This window comes from Sorghum bicolor, chromosome 1, assembly GCF_000003195.3.
Source record: "Sorghum bicolor cultivar BTx623 chromosome 1, Sorghum_bicolor_NCBIv3, whole genome shotgun sequence".
In the NCBI taxonomy this organism is placed as follows: domain Eukaryota; kingdom Viridiplantae; phylum Streptophyta; class Magnoliopsida; order Poales; family Poaceae; genus Sorghum; species Sorghum bicolor.
The window spans coordinates 56,058,528-56,076,260 of record NC_012870.2 but is presented as its reverse complement, the minus strand read 5'-3'; the positions used below and the strand labels follow the sequence as shown (position 1 = coordinate 56,076,260).

The following is a 17,733-nucleotide window of genomic DNA, read 5'->3' as shown; positions in this document are numbered from 1 at the left end:
TGTTCACTTTCTACTGTTCCTATTACATTTCTACTGCAACATGCAACAGTGATCACGCATGCAATATTATAGCTTGCAATATTTAACGTTTTATTATTACAGTTGGCACACGTACGTACGCCAGCACCAGTCCTCCTGTCGCGCCACACATGCTGCCCATGCTGGCATTTTCCATGCGCAGTAAAAACCACCTCCACCTCTCGTGTCATCGTGTGACAAGCTAGATAATAGTGTGAATATACACACGCTCGCATCCTATTAAACCCCGCACGGCCACGGCCGCACCCTCTAAAATCCCCCTCCGCGCTCCCGTCCCGCATCCCCACCAACAGAAAATAAAAATCCGCGGCCGCCGCCGCCGCAATGCAGCGCCTCTCCCTGGGGTCGCCAGCCGGGAGGTCCTTCCGCCTGAGCGTGGCCGGCGACGAGGAGGCTGAGGCGGCGGACGAGAAGGCGGCGAAGGCGGTGGCCAGGTCCCCGGCGCCGGACAAGTCCATCCACCTGGTCCCCGTCCTCACTCTCCTGTGCCTCCTCGTCCTCTTCCTGCTGTCCCATGACCCCTCCGCCGCGCTCACCGGTATGTCCCCGTCGCCGTGCAGTGCAGGCCGCCCACCCACCCTAACGCTCCGCTGTCCGCTCTCGCTAATCGACCCTGCCGCGGGTGACTGTTTCGTTTGCCCGTGCAGATTCGCCCGTGCTGGCCGCGGCCGCCACCGTCACCGCACGCTCCTTGGAGGCCACCGCTGCTGGCGCAGGCGGAGGTGCGTGCCCAAGCCCCCCGAGGGTCTCCATCGCCGACGACGCAGGCAAGCGAGAGTTTCGCGGCCTCGCGCTGTCAACTTCTCACGCCTCTTCTCTCGCTGTTTGGCTGTTTGCATTGCAGCGGACGCGACGGCCGCGTCCAGCGGCGTGTACCGGCGGCTGAAGGAGGACTCGAGGCGGCCGCAGCAGCAGTCCCGCGGGCGGAGGCTGGGGATGGCGCGGCGGCGGTGATGTCAGCGCAGGAGACGCGAAGCTAGCCGTTGGGATGCGCTGCCGATGACGCAGCGGAGGAGGAGCGTCACTGTTGCTGTTTGCTTTTTTCCTTGTCTGGTTCGCCTTTCTGGTGGCACTGAAAAGTGAGAATGGCATTCATGGCTTGGTGGTGGTGGTGGTGACGGTCTTCGTCATCCCATTTGGAATTTGGAATTCGATTTGAGTAAGTACTAGAAAAAAAAAAGAGAGAAATGCCTTGCAGAAATTATCGCCCTAATCGCGTGTTTTACTGCGTCTGCCATTTCTCTCTGTCGCTGAATGCTGATATGATCATACAGGAGAGGGCGGTTTGGATGGTGGGATCAGGGCCTTGTTTAGTTCGCAAAATGAAAAGTTTTTGGCCAACATTTTCGTTTGTTTGTGGCAAATATTATCTAATCATAGATTAACTAGAGTCAAAAGATTCGTCTTCTGATTTACAGGCAAACTGTATAATTAGTTTTTGTTTTCGTTTATATTTAATACTTTATGCATGTGCCGTAAGATTCGATGTGACTGAAAATCTTGAAAATTTTTTGGTTTTGGGTGAACTAAACAAGCCCTAGGATGGGAAACGTATTTGCGCCGTCCAACGATCATGTCTTTTGTAGACGGTGCATTTGTCCTGCTAATATCTTTTCATGTCTCTCTTTCCTTGAGACGAGCGGTTCAGGAGAGAGGGACCGAGCTGAGCTGGTTCCAGCCAGAGGGCAGCGGCACATGTGTGTGCGTGCCCAGCTAGCCAGCACGAGTGCACGACCAACGGACCGAGAGCTCGCTGCTGTGCTCAGGCGGTCCTAGCGGAGCTGCACAGCAGCCTTCACTCCTTCAGGCTAGCTCACAAGAAATTTCATTGCCTCCTCCAGCGCGTCCTTGGGCCCTCACGCCCCCCACCGGGCATGGGTGGTGAATTGGTGATAGGTGGTACTCGCACCTGGTAGTGAGTCAGCACTCAGCAGAGCTGCACAAGGAAAGCTGGCTTGTTTAGTTCTCAAAAATTTTTAAGATTCACTGTCACATCGAATCTTACGGCATATGCATGTTGCATTAAATATATATGAAAATAAAAATTAATTGCACAGTTCATCTGTAAATTGCGAGACGAATCTTTTAAGTCTAGTTACTCTATGATTGGACAATGTTTGTTAAATAAAAACGAAATTGCTACAGTGTCAAAATCCAAATTTTTTTACGAACTAAACAAGGCCTAAATCAAATGATTCAGCTTGCATTGCACTGTTAAACACAAGACCCATTTAGGCCTCGTTCGTTTGGCATGGAATCAATTCTTTGAATGAATTCTACTGGATTTGCTTTGGAAGGAATAATTCCTGGTGAAATCCTGCAGAACCGAACGGGGCCTTACCGGTTTGCATTGTGCAAAGTAAAAGAGTCTGTTTCTTCCCTTCCTCCCCGTCGAGCGCCTCAGCAGGCCTGCCTGCCTCCCTCCCCGCCGTGGTCGCCAAGCGCCCCCGCCTGCGCATCCGCGGGCAGATCTAGCAGCGCCGCTAGCCTCTCTCTCCACGCCTCGTTGGATAGACAACGAGCTCCATCCCCTGTGCGGCCTCCCTCCCTACCTTCCTCTCTTGAGCTCTCTCCCCTATGTGGCATCCCTCCCTACCTTCCTTTGGCGAGGTCCCTCCCCTATGCGGCTTCCCTCCCTACTCCCTTCGGCGTTCGCAGCTAAGGCCAGCGGCTCCATAGGTGCTCTGGCGAACTCGCCTCGCTGAGCCGGCCACACCCTGCTGCTACGGGCCCACACTATAGGTGACGAAGATTTTGCGTCTTTGGAGAGAGACGACACAAATAAGTGTCAAGGTTTGTCCTTGCCTCAAAATGTGTGCTCTGTTTTGCGTCTTCTGTTGGAGGGTATTTTTGGAGACCCATTCCACTATGAAGGATGCATTTTGCATTTAGTTGGTGTTGTTGGAGACAGTCTTACTGGTGATCCCAACTCCTATTAGTGAGTTAGAGGTATAGGGCACTTCAGCGTTTGCGTTTGGATGATTTCCCATGATTTACAGCTATAGGTACTTCTTTTCTAAAAAATTACAAACATACATGCAGGCTTAACACAGTTAGGAGACAACAACAAGATGTGTCCCATGGCCATTGTCCCATTGACAACTCTTGTGACAACTTGTTGGACAAGGACAACTAACAATATGACCTGTTTGGATCCTTGGAATTGAATTCATTTCTAATATATCATAATTTAGACACATTAATTAAGCTAATATTTGGAATATATTTGTATACTATTGTTAGCTATGCAAGGAAGATGCCTACATCTTGCATTTCTCCGATAGGGAAGCGAGTTGAAGAGCTTTGAAGAGTAGAAACATAGTATGATGATTATAGAATCAAATTTTATCTCCCACCCTATGAATTTGAGATAGGCTCATGCTTTAGAGTCATGGAATCTTAATTTTCAAGTAAAATAGCCTAATTCATTAAGTAGATTCTAATTCGTCCGAAATGAAAGGATGCAAATGGTATTTGTGTCTAGTCTAGTTTCTTGGTTATTTGGTTGTGAACTGATTTTTCTTACCTCCTCCGTCCATCCTAAATTAAACTAACTTCGAGAGCTGTCCAAACTCAAACTATTTAAATTTAACTAAATTTATTAAAAAGGACACTCATATTTATGTTACTCTTTTCTGTAAAGTTAATCAAACCAAAGATACTGTGACTTAGAGTAATTTTAGAAATTGATTTATTTTAGGACGGAAAGAGTACATTAAACTATGACAATCAATTTTACTGCCACAACATATTGAAAGAGTAACCTTAATAGCCTTAGAAAGAAAATGAGTGACAAGCATGGTTCTCCGTTCTCGAGCAAACGTGCCTTACAAATCATGTTTAAAATGAGGCATCAATCTTCCGGCCTTATTTAACTCATGAAAAGAAAAAAATAGATACTGTAGCACATTTGTAACTATAGTAATTAATGTCTAATTATAGACTAATGAGGCTTAAAAAATTCGTTACGCAAAATACATTTAAACTATGCAATTAGTTATTTTTAATTTGTATTTAATACTCTATGCATGTGTTAAAATATTTCATGTGATGGAGCGAAAAGTTTTTAGATGGAAACTAAACAAGGCCATCCACTGAGATAAAGGAAAAACAGAAGACAGCAAGTTTAAATGGCAACGTCGGTGTCGTTACCCTAGCATGGCAACTCTCCAGTGGTAATGTCAGAAGAGCAGAAAAAGATCTATTCGTGTCACAGATTGTCAATCATTACTCCAAACTATCCACCGACACCTAGGCTATCAGCATGAAAAAAAAAAAATCGCATCCAGTGAAACAAGATGGAGCCTCGGCACCACCAAGGACAAGTAACAGGAAATAGAGGAAACACCCACCAGCAACCATAGAACATCACCTGCAGGGAAAGGTCCCCAAAACACAAAGCAGATACCATTAGGTCTGCCGACAAGCAAAAGCTCAATCTCAGGCTATCAGCTACTACCAAGACAACAGCAAAGGCCAACATTCCCCATATAGGTTATAAATCAGAACCATTTCATAAAAATGAACAAGATATGCAAATCTTGAGTCATTGTTTGATATTACCATAGACTCAGCATTACCATTTCCAAATGATTAAAGGAGACTATTATACAATTCCCTAGCCTTTAAAATTATTGTTTTGTTTTGTTTGCTTCTTGGTTAAGAGTTTGTGGCATAGTTTTAAGATTACCATCTGCATGGCAATAAAGAACATGTGACATAATAGAGATAGAACCTGCATATACTAATGCAAAGTCAAAGCAACCATTGGGCAGTGTATGTATGCCAAACCAAAAAGGTAAACAGAATATCTGACTGAAGACATTGTCATATGGGCAGTCATACCAGAGCAACCGGTAGACCACTGGAACAATCAATTTATGTAATCAGCTAGTGCCTCAAATGAGAGGGGGAAGGAAAGAAGAGCATCACATTCAAGTGTTTTTGCTAGCTTAGGGGCAAGCAAAGGCTTCGGTAAATCTTCAAGTAACTGAATATACGCTACTTCATAGCAAATTGAACTGGAAGTAGCATCATAAACTCTCCTGACACTATAGACTACTATACTACACAGAAAAAATAAAAAAGAAAAAGAAAAAGGTGGTATGGCTGCTAACATTTTCAACTACTTTCTCCACTATTTTATACTCATAATGGAAAATGCACGCACAAAGTCAACTCCAAGCACAAGTTGAAGCATCATTATTTAGTGTTACAATGACAAAGAACACTATCTCTGGAGAAATGACTGGTGCAAAGCCAACTTCTTTAGTACTAGGTACTAGCAAAACGTTATTTCTGAAGGCACTGCATTACTGCAAAACATGGCCTCTATTAGAAAGCTAAAATGCAGACCCTACTGGCTACTGTAACAAACTAAAAACATCATTCACACGATCTTTAGAGCTTTACCAATTTTGTTCATATGCATTAGTGTATGGCAGCATTCATTTACATTTGACAAAAAGAAATGAAAAATCATAGAAAACACAAGGATTATCATACAGGATAATCTAATTGTCAAGTGCCTTGCTTTCACTGCAGAACACATAAGCATTGCCAACTAAGCAAAACAATTTTTAGAACCAATGTACAGAGCCCTAAAAAACCCTTAAGACACTGCACATTCATTGTCAAGTTCAACATGGGTAACAGAAATTTTAGGTAACAGAATTCTTGTATAGATGAACATTTGTCATCGTTAAGGTAGGTATAATGAAAGAATAAGCAATTAAGATCACCAAATGATACACATCTAATCAGGCATCCATCAGTTAATGAGGCATGGGACAGAGACATACAAAAAGACAGCCCAGACAAAAGAACATATCTATGTTTTTAACATTTTTATGCCAGGATATGAATTTTAATTTGCAAGCTTTTCAACTTACAACTGAACTAAAGGTATTCCAATGTCAGTGATCGTGAGAGCTAAAGACAACATAAATTTGTTCAATGCTTATTGATGTATTTGCTGTCTCACCAACTAAAATGGCAATTGTACCTCTTGAGAAATCATGCATATCTGTTTCAGAAAGAAAAGGATGGATCATGAATGTAAAACACAAGGCAGGCTGAGTTTGTAAAAGATAGGAAAGGCACATGTCATGAACAATACCATTACATAGACATCTCAATCACTTGAAAATCCATACATGTGCCTGAAATTGAATTAGCAGGAAGCAACCAGATTGATTTGAAACTGGACCAAATCATCCTTGATGCTACAGCATAGATGGAATCCCAGCCTTCACTACCATCATGGAGTCATGGACTAGGCTTCTTGCAAGCACAAGCATCTACACCCTAGAAGTTCCTTGTTTTCTTGGATGCCTGCCCCAGCTCCGAGAGTTTTCCGTGTTGCTTGGGCAGGTAAGCACCTGATAAACACATGCCCCCAATGGGGTACAAATACAAATAAAATCGGTAGCAATCGTGTCAGGAATGTACACAGCTCATTCATCAGGAACAGGAACACTAAACTCAGGCCATATGTATATAGATTAAAAAAAACTGACCAGAAAACCAAGTTCTGCAACTATTTTGAGGAAGAATCCCTTGCTGTTGTTGTGTTCTCTTCTTACCAGGCCTGGAGACGAGGTTGATGCGGGACCGCGGCGCGGCGAACATCCAGCTGTCGTCGTCGAGCGACCTCACCTCCCTCTGCAGCGCCTCCATCACCTCAGACTTGAGTTCTGCAAGGCCAATCCAATCGGTCAGTCACTCTTGACTCTCTGGGGCACTCACCTGCCAGGGGTTGCACAAGGGAGAAAGGCGTATCACCAGCCATGGCCTCGTCCTTGCGGTACAGCGCGTCGATGAAATCGGCGACGTCTTCGGCGGCTGAAACGGCTCCCCCACTCGCCGCCGAGACGGTCGACCTCGCCGGGGAGCTCATCGCGCCGGCTCTTCTCGGATCCGCCCTCTCCGCCTGCCGATTTCGGGGGAACGGGGAGTCGGCGATAGAAGCTTTGGTCTCTTGGCCCACCTATGCTTCATTCTGTTGGGCCGACTCTAGTCAGTAACAGCCCACAGGCCTGGTTCGCATAATGGACTCATCGACCCATCAGCTTCGTCACCCATCCGACCAAGCGGAGCACACCAATCCCATCCCCCACCCAATCGAAGGAGCGGCGGCGGCGGCGGCGGCGACCGGAGAAGATGGTGCGCAAGGCGAAGGTTGAGTTCGACGAGCAGCCGCCGGATAACTTCGACCCGAAGAACCCGTATGGGGACCCGGTGGCGATGCTGGAGTACCGGGAGCACCTGGTGCGGGAGAAGTGGATCCAGATCGAGACCGCCAAGATCATCCGGGAGCGCCTCCGCTGGTGCTACCGCATCGAGGGCATCAACCACCACCAGAAGTGCCGCCACCTCGTCGACCAGTACCTAGAGTCTACCCGCGGCGTGGGTTGGGGCAAGGATGCTCGCCCGCCCGAGTTCCACGGTCCGAATCCCTTCATGTCTCGTCTTACCCTTTGATCGTCATGATCAATTGGTTTATTTGGTTGTTGCTTCTTCTCTGGTTCGCAGAGCCCAAGAAGACCGTCGAGGCGGAGTAGCGGCGCTGCTGCACGGCTTCTCGTGCTGCTGTTCCTGGATCGGAGAGGTGAGGCCTGCTGAAACTAAGCGCAGCTTCAAATGCAATGTTTTCCTTTCTATTCTATGAATGTTGTGCGATAATCAATCTGTAGTGGAAACCGAAATTCATTCCAAAGCTATTTGTGATGCTGGAAATACATTGCAATCACTCTGCATTCCTCAAATTTTGGGAGGCAGTAGTCACCTGGAAGGAATAACCGGAAAATGGAGTATAATAGAATGAGAGCTAAACTGGCAACGATAAATACAAGAAGATTTTCAGTTGTCTCTGTATGTGAACTGCCTTTTCCTTTTATGTATTTGTAAGGATTTTCTCTTGCTTAGCATGAATCCTCATGTCCTCTAGTAAATTGGTTGTGCTATCATCATATTACATAGACTTGAATTGTGAAGATGGCAGCAGTGTTGTTAGCCTGTTAGGTGTTGCATGCCTGGGCCCAGGTTATGTGTCAAACAGCTGAGTTAAAAATCTAATTTCTTGGTTGTACCCATTAATAGTGGTAGCAATCAACTAGTAATTCCATCTGTTGAATTTCCGATCTTAAGTTACTTTCTATACCTGTTTTCAGTAGATTCTTATGAGAGGTTGATTAAAGAAAAAAAATATCCGGCCTCCAACATTCAACAGGTGAATGTGTATAGCCACACGATACAGAAACAGCACTGAGGCCAAACCAAAAACCCGTTACACAATCCGGAACAGCTGAAACAAAGAATAGCAGAACAGCTCCTCTAAGAGCTTATACTAAACCACATACCCTCGTTAGATGTCTCCACCAACGCTTTCCAAAGACTTGCAACATCAAAACTTCCAGTAAATGACAATCTTCCTTCATTTGTCTTCCCTCTTTCTCTTTAGACAGCTGCGACCAAAGTCGATCCAGGATGTCCCTCTGAAAATCACCTCTGTTACCTCCCCACTAATTAAGCCTAGAACAATGATGACATGAAACTATGAAAGACTGTGGGCCTTCAGAATGGTGTTGTATGAAGAGTATGTAAAGATTTGGTAAAACTAATTCTTTAGTACCAGTTTTGAATGGGTGATTGGAGCTAAGGACAAATTGAATAGCTGAACATATTCACTACTACTTGTGAATAGCTGAAAAAGGCTGGAAAATATCATCATATGTTCATAGAGCTCCAAAGTCTATGCATGCTGCCTAGATAACATGGTTTTTTTTTTTTTTGGGGGGGGGGGAGATAATGAAGAGCATTGTATCATTTTATGTAGTGTTTGCTTGATTCTTGGGTTCGATATGAATGGTATAAAAGATTATTAATTTTGATATGGACATCATTTTCCATAACTCTATCTTCTGTAATGTTCTCACACTGATGAAAAGAAAAGAAAAGAAGATATTACTATTCTCACAAGTCACAACAATTGCGGAATATTGGATATATCTCGGTTGTCTATTTTGTTCACATATTAGTTTCTTATTAGTTCCAGATTGCAATATTTCATTGAAACAGGTTATTTTTCTTGTTTGTTTACTTCATTGCACATTTCATGGGTATGCATAATCATTCTTCTGTCTTCTCTTATGTTGGTTGATCTGTTCCATGTATGATCCCTTGTGTATCTTTACAAATTAATTATGGAATAGACAACGTTGTGTATTGAACTGCATGACTAACTATACCAGTCTTTTCTTATCGTTGTGCAGGTGATCTGATCCTTCCATTGAATCGAAAGAAGTAACTTGGAACTGTTGCAATTTGTCTTTTACATCTGAAGCTGCTGATAGACTTCAAATAAAATGTTGTCCAAGAAAACATTCTTATGCCCGTACCTGTTGTTCTTGTCGAGCTGTGTAATTGAGCGAATTGTGGCTTGAACCTTGGTGCCTACCTTGTTCTTAAAATCCTAATGTTCGAGTTTATCCAGACGGTGTTTTTTTGTGTGTTTTTTCACTGTAAACTGCATCTTTGATCTGCAAGGATACGAAAGGCACCATTGATAGATGTTGACTGTTTGGTTTAGTGGATCTACTAGTACGTAATAATCAGAACTTACTACGTTTTTTTTTGTTTGGTTTGGGTGGCCACAAACCGATTGAGTGCTGCCTCGCACGCAATCGTTTCGGGGCCGGTTCGCTGAGGTTCGGCCGATGCTTCGCTCTGACTGCAGCCTCATTGCTGCCTGCCAACACTTGCATAGTTGTCTCTACTATATGCAGCACAGCAGCAGTCAACAGGCCGCGAATTTCTATGACTGATACAGTTACCTGGGTGTTTGGTTGGGTATGATAAAATTTAATAAACACCGTAGTATTTTTGTTTTATTTAATCATTAATGTTCAATTATAGATTAATTAGGCTTAAAAGATTCATCTCACAAATTATCCTCTAGTTGTTGTAGTTTTGCAAATAGTATATATTTAGTATTTTGTGCATATGTCCAAACATTCGATATGATAGGTGATAAAAAAATAACATGGAACCAAGAACGCCGGGTCCGGACTTCTCTCCAAATAATGCTCCCCTTCATTCCAAATCAAACATATCTGTAGCACATAATTAGTTCAAAAACCTAGTCAAAGGAGGGTACACCGAACAAACAATGGATGAGGGCATTTCAAAACTATTAACAGTTTCTATAACATAGAAAATCTTATAAGAAACTATCTTATTGCAAAGTTTTCTATAATGCAGGACATAAGTAGTGATAGGAACCATGTTTTCTTTTCCATCCATAACCGTGAAGATCTAGTTTCTTAGCTAGATTTTGATATCCGTGAAGACCATGTTTCTTAGTTAGACTTGGTTTCTTAGATTTTTCTTCTCTCTTGATTAAATCACTTATGTAGCACAATTAATATCTATAAAAACTACCATAAGTTCTATGTGAGTGCCATGAGGGAGCTAAGCTAATTGCATCTGTAAATGTACAAAAGTAAAATGAACAGAAAGTTTAGGTTGAGCTTGATGATGAAAAAGAAAATTTGTGTCCAACACACAGTTTGTAAGTGACATTTTCCACCTGGCACATAACCGATTGAACTTTCTTTTTATGTTGTGAATATTTCTTCTTCTTTTGTTGCATGTCATTCTTTTATGGTGTATTTGGTTTGTGGAATGAGTTAGTTCGTCTTCTTCTCACTCCTTACTTTTTTTATTTGGTTTTGTGGAATGGAATGAATTGATCCATCATTATCTTATTCCTCACAAGCTAAATAAATAGTATATGCATTAGAAATGGATTGATTTCACCTAAATTCATGGGATGAACTCATAATACAATCACCTCATAAAACATGGGGTGACTCCATAAACCAAACACACTATTAGTCTCTCTCTTTCCTTATATGAAGCCCGTGAATATCTCTCAGACTCTCACAATTAATCCTCTTCATTACTATCCTTACATGGCTGATGGACTTAATTTGCTGCCAACCTTAACAATGAGTGAGCGCGCAATGAAGAGTTTCCCTAGATAGTGGTCATGACTAGCGTCATCTCTCTTTAGTCTTTACTATCACTCAATCTCAAAAAAAAAGTCTTTACTATCACTATGATCTGATTTTTTCTCCTCTAACTTTAAAACCAAACATCCTACCTTCTTTCAACTCTCAATTGTTTTTCAAACCGGATTCATCTTTTGTAGGTCAATTTTTTGAAAAAAAAAGTCTGATAATGTTTTTAAACATGAAAATTATTCAAGATTCTATAAATTTTGATAAAATTTTAAAGGTAGATGGGGAAAGACAAATCACAATAAAATATTTAGAACTTGTGAAGATATCTCTAGAAGCTTCTCAAAATAGGAAAATATCCAAAAAGAACTTGAAATTTCCTAGAACATTCAAATTAATGTTTACATGCATTTTAAAACTTTATGCCGTAAAATACAAGACGCAAGCAGTATGAATGCAATAAAACATTTCTCAATGCATTCATGCTAGTTGCATCTCGTATTTTTGTTGTGCAAAATTTTCAAAATGCTTTTGTGCATTGATTATGATGTTTTGGGATTTATTTCTTGATATTTTCCTCATTTTTCTAGATTTAAATCTAATTTTGGAATGCTTCTAAATATGTCTTTATGAGCTATAAATATTTTATCTGGGTTTATCATGTCTGAATCGATCTCTATAATTTTTTTTTTAAAAAAAATAGAAGCTTAGGGACATTTCTCATTGTTTACTTATCAAGTATTTACCATTTTAAGTTCAAAAAAGTATTTACCATTTTTTAAGTAAAAAAGATCTCCCTTGAAAAGATAGGGAAGTGATTTAAATGGTTTTGAAAGTTTTTGAGAGTTAGGAGGCAAGATGCTCAGATTTAGGCCAATCTTAGTGAGAATGTCATGTGAGTTTTATGTGTATTGAATTGATTGCCACATAGATATTTTTTATGACATGGCAGTGTATTTAAGAGAGAGAGAGAAAATAAGTTTCATCTTGATGGAACTCTCCTAGTACGATTATCAACTCTCTATAAGTCTTGAAATTAAATACCTATGAAACCGTAGAATGAAACTCTCCATTAAGAGTAGATGTTTTATTCAAATTTTATTTCATTTTATATGACATGACAGTCTTGAAAAGAGCGCCATGAACTCCCCACTGACACTAGCCTCTGAGGAAAAATCAAACCAGATGATATAGATATTAATTGTTTTTTTAAAAAAATATGATAGATATTCATTAAGAAGATAAAAGAGACTTTTTCGATAAGAAATGAAGAATGGGCCGGGATTTTCGGTCGGCAGGTCCGGTCCAGTCCAGGGACGACTCCTTGTGGGCCTTACTCGTACGCACAGGTCCTCCTTGTGGACCAGGTGCAGTGGCCCATCTTGTGACCTTACTTGTACTATTATCAGTATTTCCCAACTCTGAGCATTGGTGGTCGTCCGAGCACAAAATTGAGCTCAGTATTGTCAAAAAAATATAAAAAAAGCTCCCAAACTCTGAGCATGCATTGATGATAGTCCGAGCACAAAATGGAGCTCAGTGATCAGTATTGTCACAAAAGAAAAAAGGAGCTCAGTGCCGTGGGGCTCGATCCATGCTTATGCTTGTCCGACAATCCATTCCACAGCGCAGTCATAACTTGCCGAATATGTGCCATAAGTTTATTTTTTCTATTTTTTTATATATAAAAACACAAAGATGCACCGACAATTCACACTCCTAACATGCACATGTGTTCATGTCATCTATTAAATCCTGGGCACCTCAATTCACAATCTGGGAAGAGAATCAGTCACTGAACAACAATCTGGTGATCACCTTGCAGGTAGCCTGGTAGGAGATGCAACGGCTCTGAACTCTGGAGGAAAGAATCAGATCCAACAAACCAAAATGAAAAAAAAATAAAGGTCCAGAGAAAAAGAAGATAAAAAGAAAATCATGCGTCGAAAGCATGTACAGATCCTCAGCGAAGCCAATCAAACGCCCAACATTCTAACATGGCATATGCTTATGAAACATGATAAGAACCAATCTGAGATAAGAAACCAGATGCACATTCATAATAGCTAAACATTTGGTTTCAGACCACCTGAAACCACAGAATTACAGACCAAATCGTCAGCCTAGACTTACTCACCTCAGAAACTCAGCTCAAAATAAACCAGCGGGGAAAAAAAATCACTGAGACATTGCTTTCGGTCCTGTAAATCAAGACCTGATGTTCAACACCAATGACTGTCAAGGAAATACTATTGCTGACAGGCTTGAATTAAAGGGAGGATCCTATCCCAGTCTGCAACAAGGATTGCCAAAACTGAAGCAGAACTGAAACTTCATACATAAGCATTCCTTCAACAAAATGTAAGGCTCAAGGTTTTGTTTGGATCAGGGTACTAACCTGCTTAGTTAGATATGTTCATGAGTTGATTTTGTTTGGAATAGTTGCACAAGCAAGGTTATCTCCACTATTCAAGACACCAAAGACAGAATATGTAATTTACCTACATCATTTTATAATCAACCAAGTGCACAAACAGTGCAAGAAAACAAACATTTTGACAACGAACTATAATCTGTAAATTACAGGAATGGATTTTAATGTTATGCTGTAGCAGCTAATGTCATACTTGATGACAATTCCTGAATCCTTCAGTACACAATCCCAAAAAAACTCCACAAATTTCTAGCGTTATACCCATGTTCCAAGAATGGAAGAAGCACAGGATCCTCAATGTCCGCTAATATTACCCTTGCAAGCTGGTAAGGAAGAATATTCATTTTGTTACTTCTACAGCTGCAATGGATTAAGGAACTGAACAGAACTTATTGTTGGTGATTACCATAATATAGCTGCAAAATCCTTCCTAACTATTCTCCCTTGGCAAAAGAAACAAGAAAGAAAGCTGTCCAATTTCAATCACCCCATAAAAACATGAAGTTTGCACGGAATATGAAGGAATGATATGTAATCGTGTATATCAACAGCTTATGTCGAACAAAACACGGATAAGACAAAATGGGAACACACTAACTTTAAACAGTTTCCATTACGGACTACCAAGTACCAACACACTTGTCGTTACACAACTTTTGGCGAGATAGCAAGTAACGGCCCATGCTGATTGGCCAAGATTCCAATGAAGGTAAATAAAACAGTTTGCCTTATGGACTACCAAGTACCAACACACTTGTCGTTACCCAACTTTTGGCGAGATAGCAAGTAACGGCCCATGCTGATTGGTCAAAATTCCAATGAAGGTAAACACTCAAACAAGTGGCACAGGCACAAGTGCACTCGGTTGTGAATGGATATGATACTCTCTCTGGTTTACAATCAATTCAATCAACAAATACCAGTAATTCTTGTGGAACATATTCAACCTTGTGGACAATGATAAATCCAGTGTCTTAACAAAGAGCTTCTACTTCACATGCAAATAAGATGACTGCATCAACTACCACCCATTCCGTTAGATGAAACAACAATTTATTGTGATAGGCACTGTATAATGAGAACACAATCACCACTGCAGGATCACTAGGATTGAGATAAGCACTGTTGGGGGCAACATTTGTTCAGTGGATGATACTGATGCATTTCTCTAGGTTCATGCACTGAAAAAAGAACGAGCCGATTGGATTCCATAACAGAAGCTACCTGAATTCAATGAGTTGCATGAAGAGATACGGCATTTGCCATTCATCCATTGCTCAAGAACAAAATGATTGCAGATAGAGAGCTCATTTTTCATTCGAATTCCGGTTTGAGTTATGTCCCTCTCTTTTGTTCCAGACAGTCTAAACTAGATGAAGCGACTTACCCAGGAAAACAGAAAGATACCTAAATAACTGGTATGGAAAGAGTTAGGAGAAAGGATTTACACAGCAGGGCGCAGGGTCCTCCGCATGCTGCCGGTTGAAATCCAACTAAAATCCCCTCTATCGAATTATGCATCCAGAACCAGCAGCATTCGCCAGATATCCAGTGCCATCATCTTATTTCACGGTAACATGGTTGGCTCCTTTCTCCTCCTGTTGGTTGTCCACGCCGTCCTTCTGGACCATCTCCCAGAAGAAATCCGTGAGGACAGTCTCGTACCCTGGCATCTTGGCATAGCCCGGGAAGTAGTTGATATCAATGACGAGATAGCGGTCGCCGGCGCGGACGTCCCGGATCATGTCGAAGTTGAAGAGTTGCAGGCCCAGCGCGCGGCGGAGGCCGGCCGCGATCTGGTTGATGAATGCGGCGGGCGGCATGACGGCGTCCTCGAGACTCTTTTCGCCGTAGTACTCCTCCGCCGTGCGCTCAGTAGGGAGGTTGGAGACCTGGGAGAAGGAGACGGATCCCTGGGCGGATGCGTCGTCCTCGGGGGACACGTCGGGCAGGCTGCGGCGCTTGACGCAAGTGACGTGGCCGCCGACGACGTAGACCTTGAAGATGACGCCGCCGTGGTTGACGAACTCCTGGAGCACGAGCGGCGGGCGGAGCTTGGCGAGGCCCTCGTGGTGGTAGACGAGCGACATCTTGTGGGACTTGGCGGTGCCGTCGGCGACGAGGGGCTTGGCGATAAGCGGGAAGCGGAGCGCGGCAAGGAGCCCGGAGTCGGCGAGCGCTGCGGCGTCGTAGACGACGACCTGGCTGGGGATGCCGAAGGTGCTGTCCTGGTCGGCGGCGTGGTCGAGCTCGGAGACGACCTGGAGCATGGAGATGCGGTTGTGGAGGCGGTCGATGGCGTGGGGCGGGTCGACGACGGGGACGGCCGGGTGCCGCGCGGCGAAGGCCACGAGCTGGGCGCGCCAGTCGTCCCCGTAGAGCTTGTGGATGAGGAGGTGGAAGGGCCCTTGCTCCGCCAGGGGCCGCGACGCATCCACGGGGACGAGGTCCATGCCGCGCGCCGCCGCCTGGGCCACCAGCGATGGCTGGATAAAGCTCTGCTGCTTCTTCGGCGCGAGCGCGTAACCGATGGCGTAGCGCGGGGGCTGGGTGACGCCGGAGGAGGGCTCGGCGGCGGCGTCGGAGGCCATCGGGCCGGGTTCGAGAGGGATCGATGGATGGAGATTGAAATTTGATGGAAAATTAGGTGGTGATGGATAAAGGGTGAACCAAGGATTATATAAAGTCCAAAAAGCCAAAGGTGCCACATAGAAGTGATGCCTTGTCTTTTATAAACAATCCTCGCCATTCGCTTTTCGTATTGCTGCACCCTGCGGACCAGGTTCACCTAATCCCAGCCCGGTCCGGTGAACAATACTCTAAGAATGGGTTAGTATTACTGTCTTCGTTTATTAGAGCAAGTATAATAACAAGATGTAAATAAACTATATATTAAATGTAAGAGAGAAAAAAGAGAAATGAGAAACATGTTATAAACTTATAGCTAATTTAGACATAAAAACAAAACAAACATTTTATGGGTCATGTATTAACAGTTAAGAACTGCTCCTAACTATTCTACAGGTGGGTTGATAGATAGGTTGCAAAGATTTTTGTAACCATATTATTAACCTTACTTTTAGGATGTGGGATTTGATGATCAAAAACCATTAGAAATTGAGGTTTATATATATATATATATGATGGTATGTAAAAACCCATAGAACAGTAGTTGAGAGATGGATACGGCTACATGAACATCTATGTGAAGTTCTCCCTTCCAACCGGTTGCGGACCGCTAGACCTTAGTATTTTATCTAAGGACATGCCATACAAAAAAATTACATATGTAATTCAATAAACTCTATTTAACAATTTGCTTCTCAATTCGGTAATTGGTACTCCGTCCATCCTAAATTATAAGTCATTCCAAGAATCTTGAAGAGTCAAATCATTCAAATTTATATGGTAGGATAATAACATTTATGATATCAACCAAGTATCATTAGATTCTTCATTACTTATATTTTTATAGTATATCTATTTGATGCCACAAAACTTTGTAAATTTTTTTATAATTTTGGTCAAACTTGAGATGCTTTGACTCTCCAAAATTATTGGAATGACTTACAATTTATGATGGAGGGAGTACTAAATAATATTATAAGTTCTAAATTCAACAATTAAATTTAAAATTTGCAAAAATTATAATACAAATAGTCCATATACTATTTTAAGAGGTTTATTACGGCATATGGACTATTTGTATTATAATTAGTTCGTCCATGGATTTTTTTTGTTAATTAAAACTAATTAAGGGTAATTTGGTCATTCTAGTGTATTCTAAGTTTACCCGTCATCTTATTCTCGGATAAACTGAAAACTGCACAGATCAGGTGAAAGGCTCGTTGCCGCCTAAAACCCGCAGGGGGCTCAGACTCACAATGCCGGCGCCTGCTTGTTCGGGCATCACCACCGGCTATCTGGAGGAGCTCGCCACTGGCCACCTTCACAAGCTGTGCGCTAAGGGCGTGATTGGTTGCTCCAGTAGTTTTCGTCCAGGATGAAGGGGTCATCCCAGCCCAAATCAGCACCGTCCAGAGCGTACAGGCAACCGTGTTTGGTTGTGTTTTTAGTGGTCGTACTGGACGACGGGTTCCATGTTTGGTTGCCTGTTAGGATGATTTCATAGAATGCACGGATACACTGTATCTTGTTTGGTTGTTGCTGAATGAAAAGGTGGCAGCACCCATGAATGGTTTTGGTGAGGTTACCACCATGAATAGCACACATACTTTC

At 42.6% G+C, this 17,733-nt stretch overlaps 4 protein-coding genes across 5 annotated transcripts; 2 read left to right on the top strand and 2 right to left on the bottom strand.

Annotated features, from left to right (window-relative positions):
• Positions 302–1,240, top strand: LOC8055138. Its single transcript, XM_021463237.1, has 3 exons — positions 302–577; positions 687–761; positions 884–1,240. Exons 1-3 carry the CDS (start codon positions 364–366, stop codon positions 991–993), a joined length of 399 nt encoding a protein of 132 aa, XP_021318912.1. The 5' UTR covers positions 302–363; the 3' UTR covers positions 994–1,240.
• On the bottom strand, positions 6,038–7,020 carry LOC8055596. Of its 2 annotated transcripts, none has more exons than XM_002464833.2 (3): positions 6,823–7,020; positions 6,624–6,734; positions 6,038–6,419 (listed from the first exon to the last, which is right to left on the bottom strand). In XM_002464833.2, exons 1-3 carry the CDS (start codon positions 6,935–6,937, stop codon positions 6,346–6,348), a joined length of 300 nt encoding a protein of 99 aa, XP_002464878.1. In that variant the 5' UTR covers positions 6,938–7,020; the 3' UTR covers positions 6,038–6,345. The 2 variants fall into 2 exon arrangements, with proteins under 2 accessions (XP_002464878.1, XP_021306075.1); XM_021450400.1 differs by having other exon boundaries at positions 6,558–6,734; positions 6,823–7,012.
• Positions 7,094–9,627, top strand: LOC8055137 (NADH dehydrogenase [ubiquinone] 1 beta subcomplex subunit 10-B). Its single transcript, XM_002467394.2, has 3 exons — positions 7,094–7,486; positions 7,573–7,648; positions 9,312–9,627. Exons 1-2 carry the CDS (start codon positions 7,201–7,203, stop codon positions 7,599–7,601), a joined length of 315 nt encoding a protein of 104 aa, XP_002467439.1. The 5' UTR covers positions 7,094–7,200; the 3' UTR covers positions 7,602–7,648; positions 9,312–9,627.
• LOC8055136 (inositol-tetrakisphosphate 1-kinase 1) lies at positions 14,421–16,181 on the bottom strand. Its single transcript, XM_002464832.2, has one exon. The coding sequence runs from the start codon at positions 16,083–16,085 to the stop codon at positions 15,057–15,059; it is 1,029 nt and encodes a 342-aa protein (XP_002464877.1). The 5' UTR covers positions 16,086–16,181; the 3' UTR covers positions 14,421–15,056.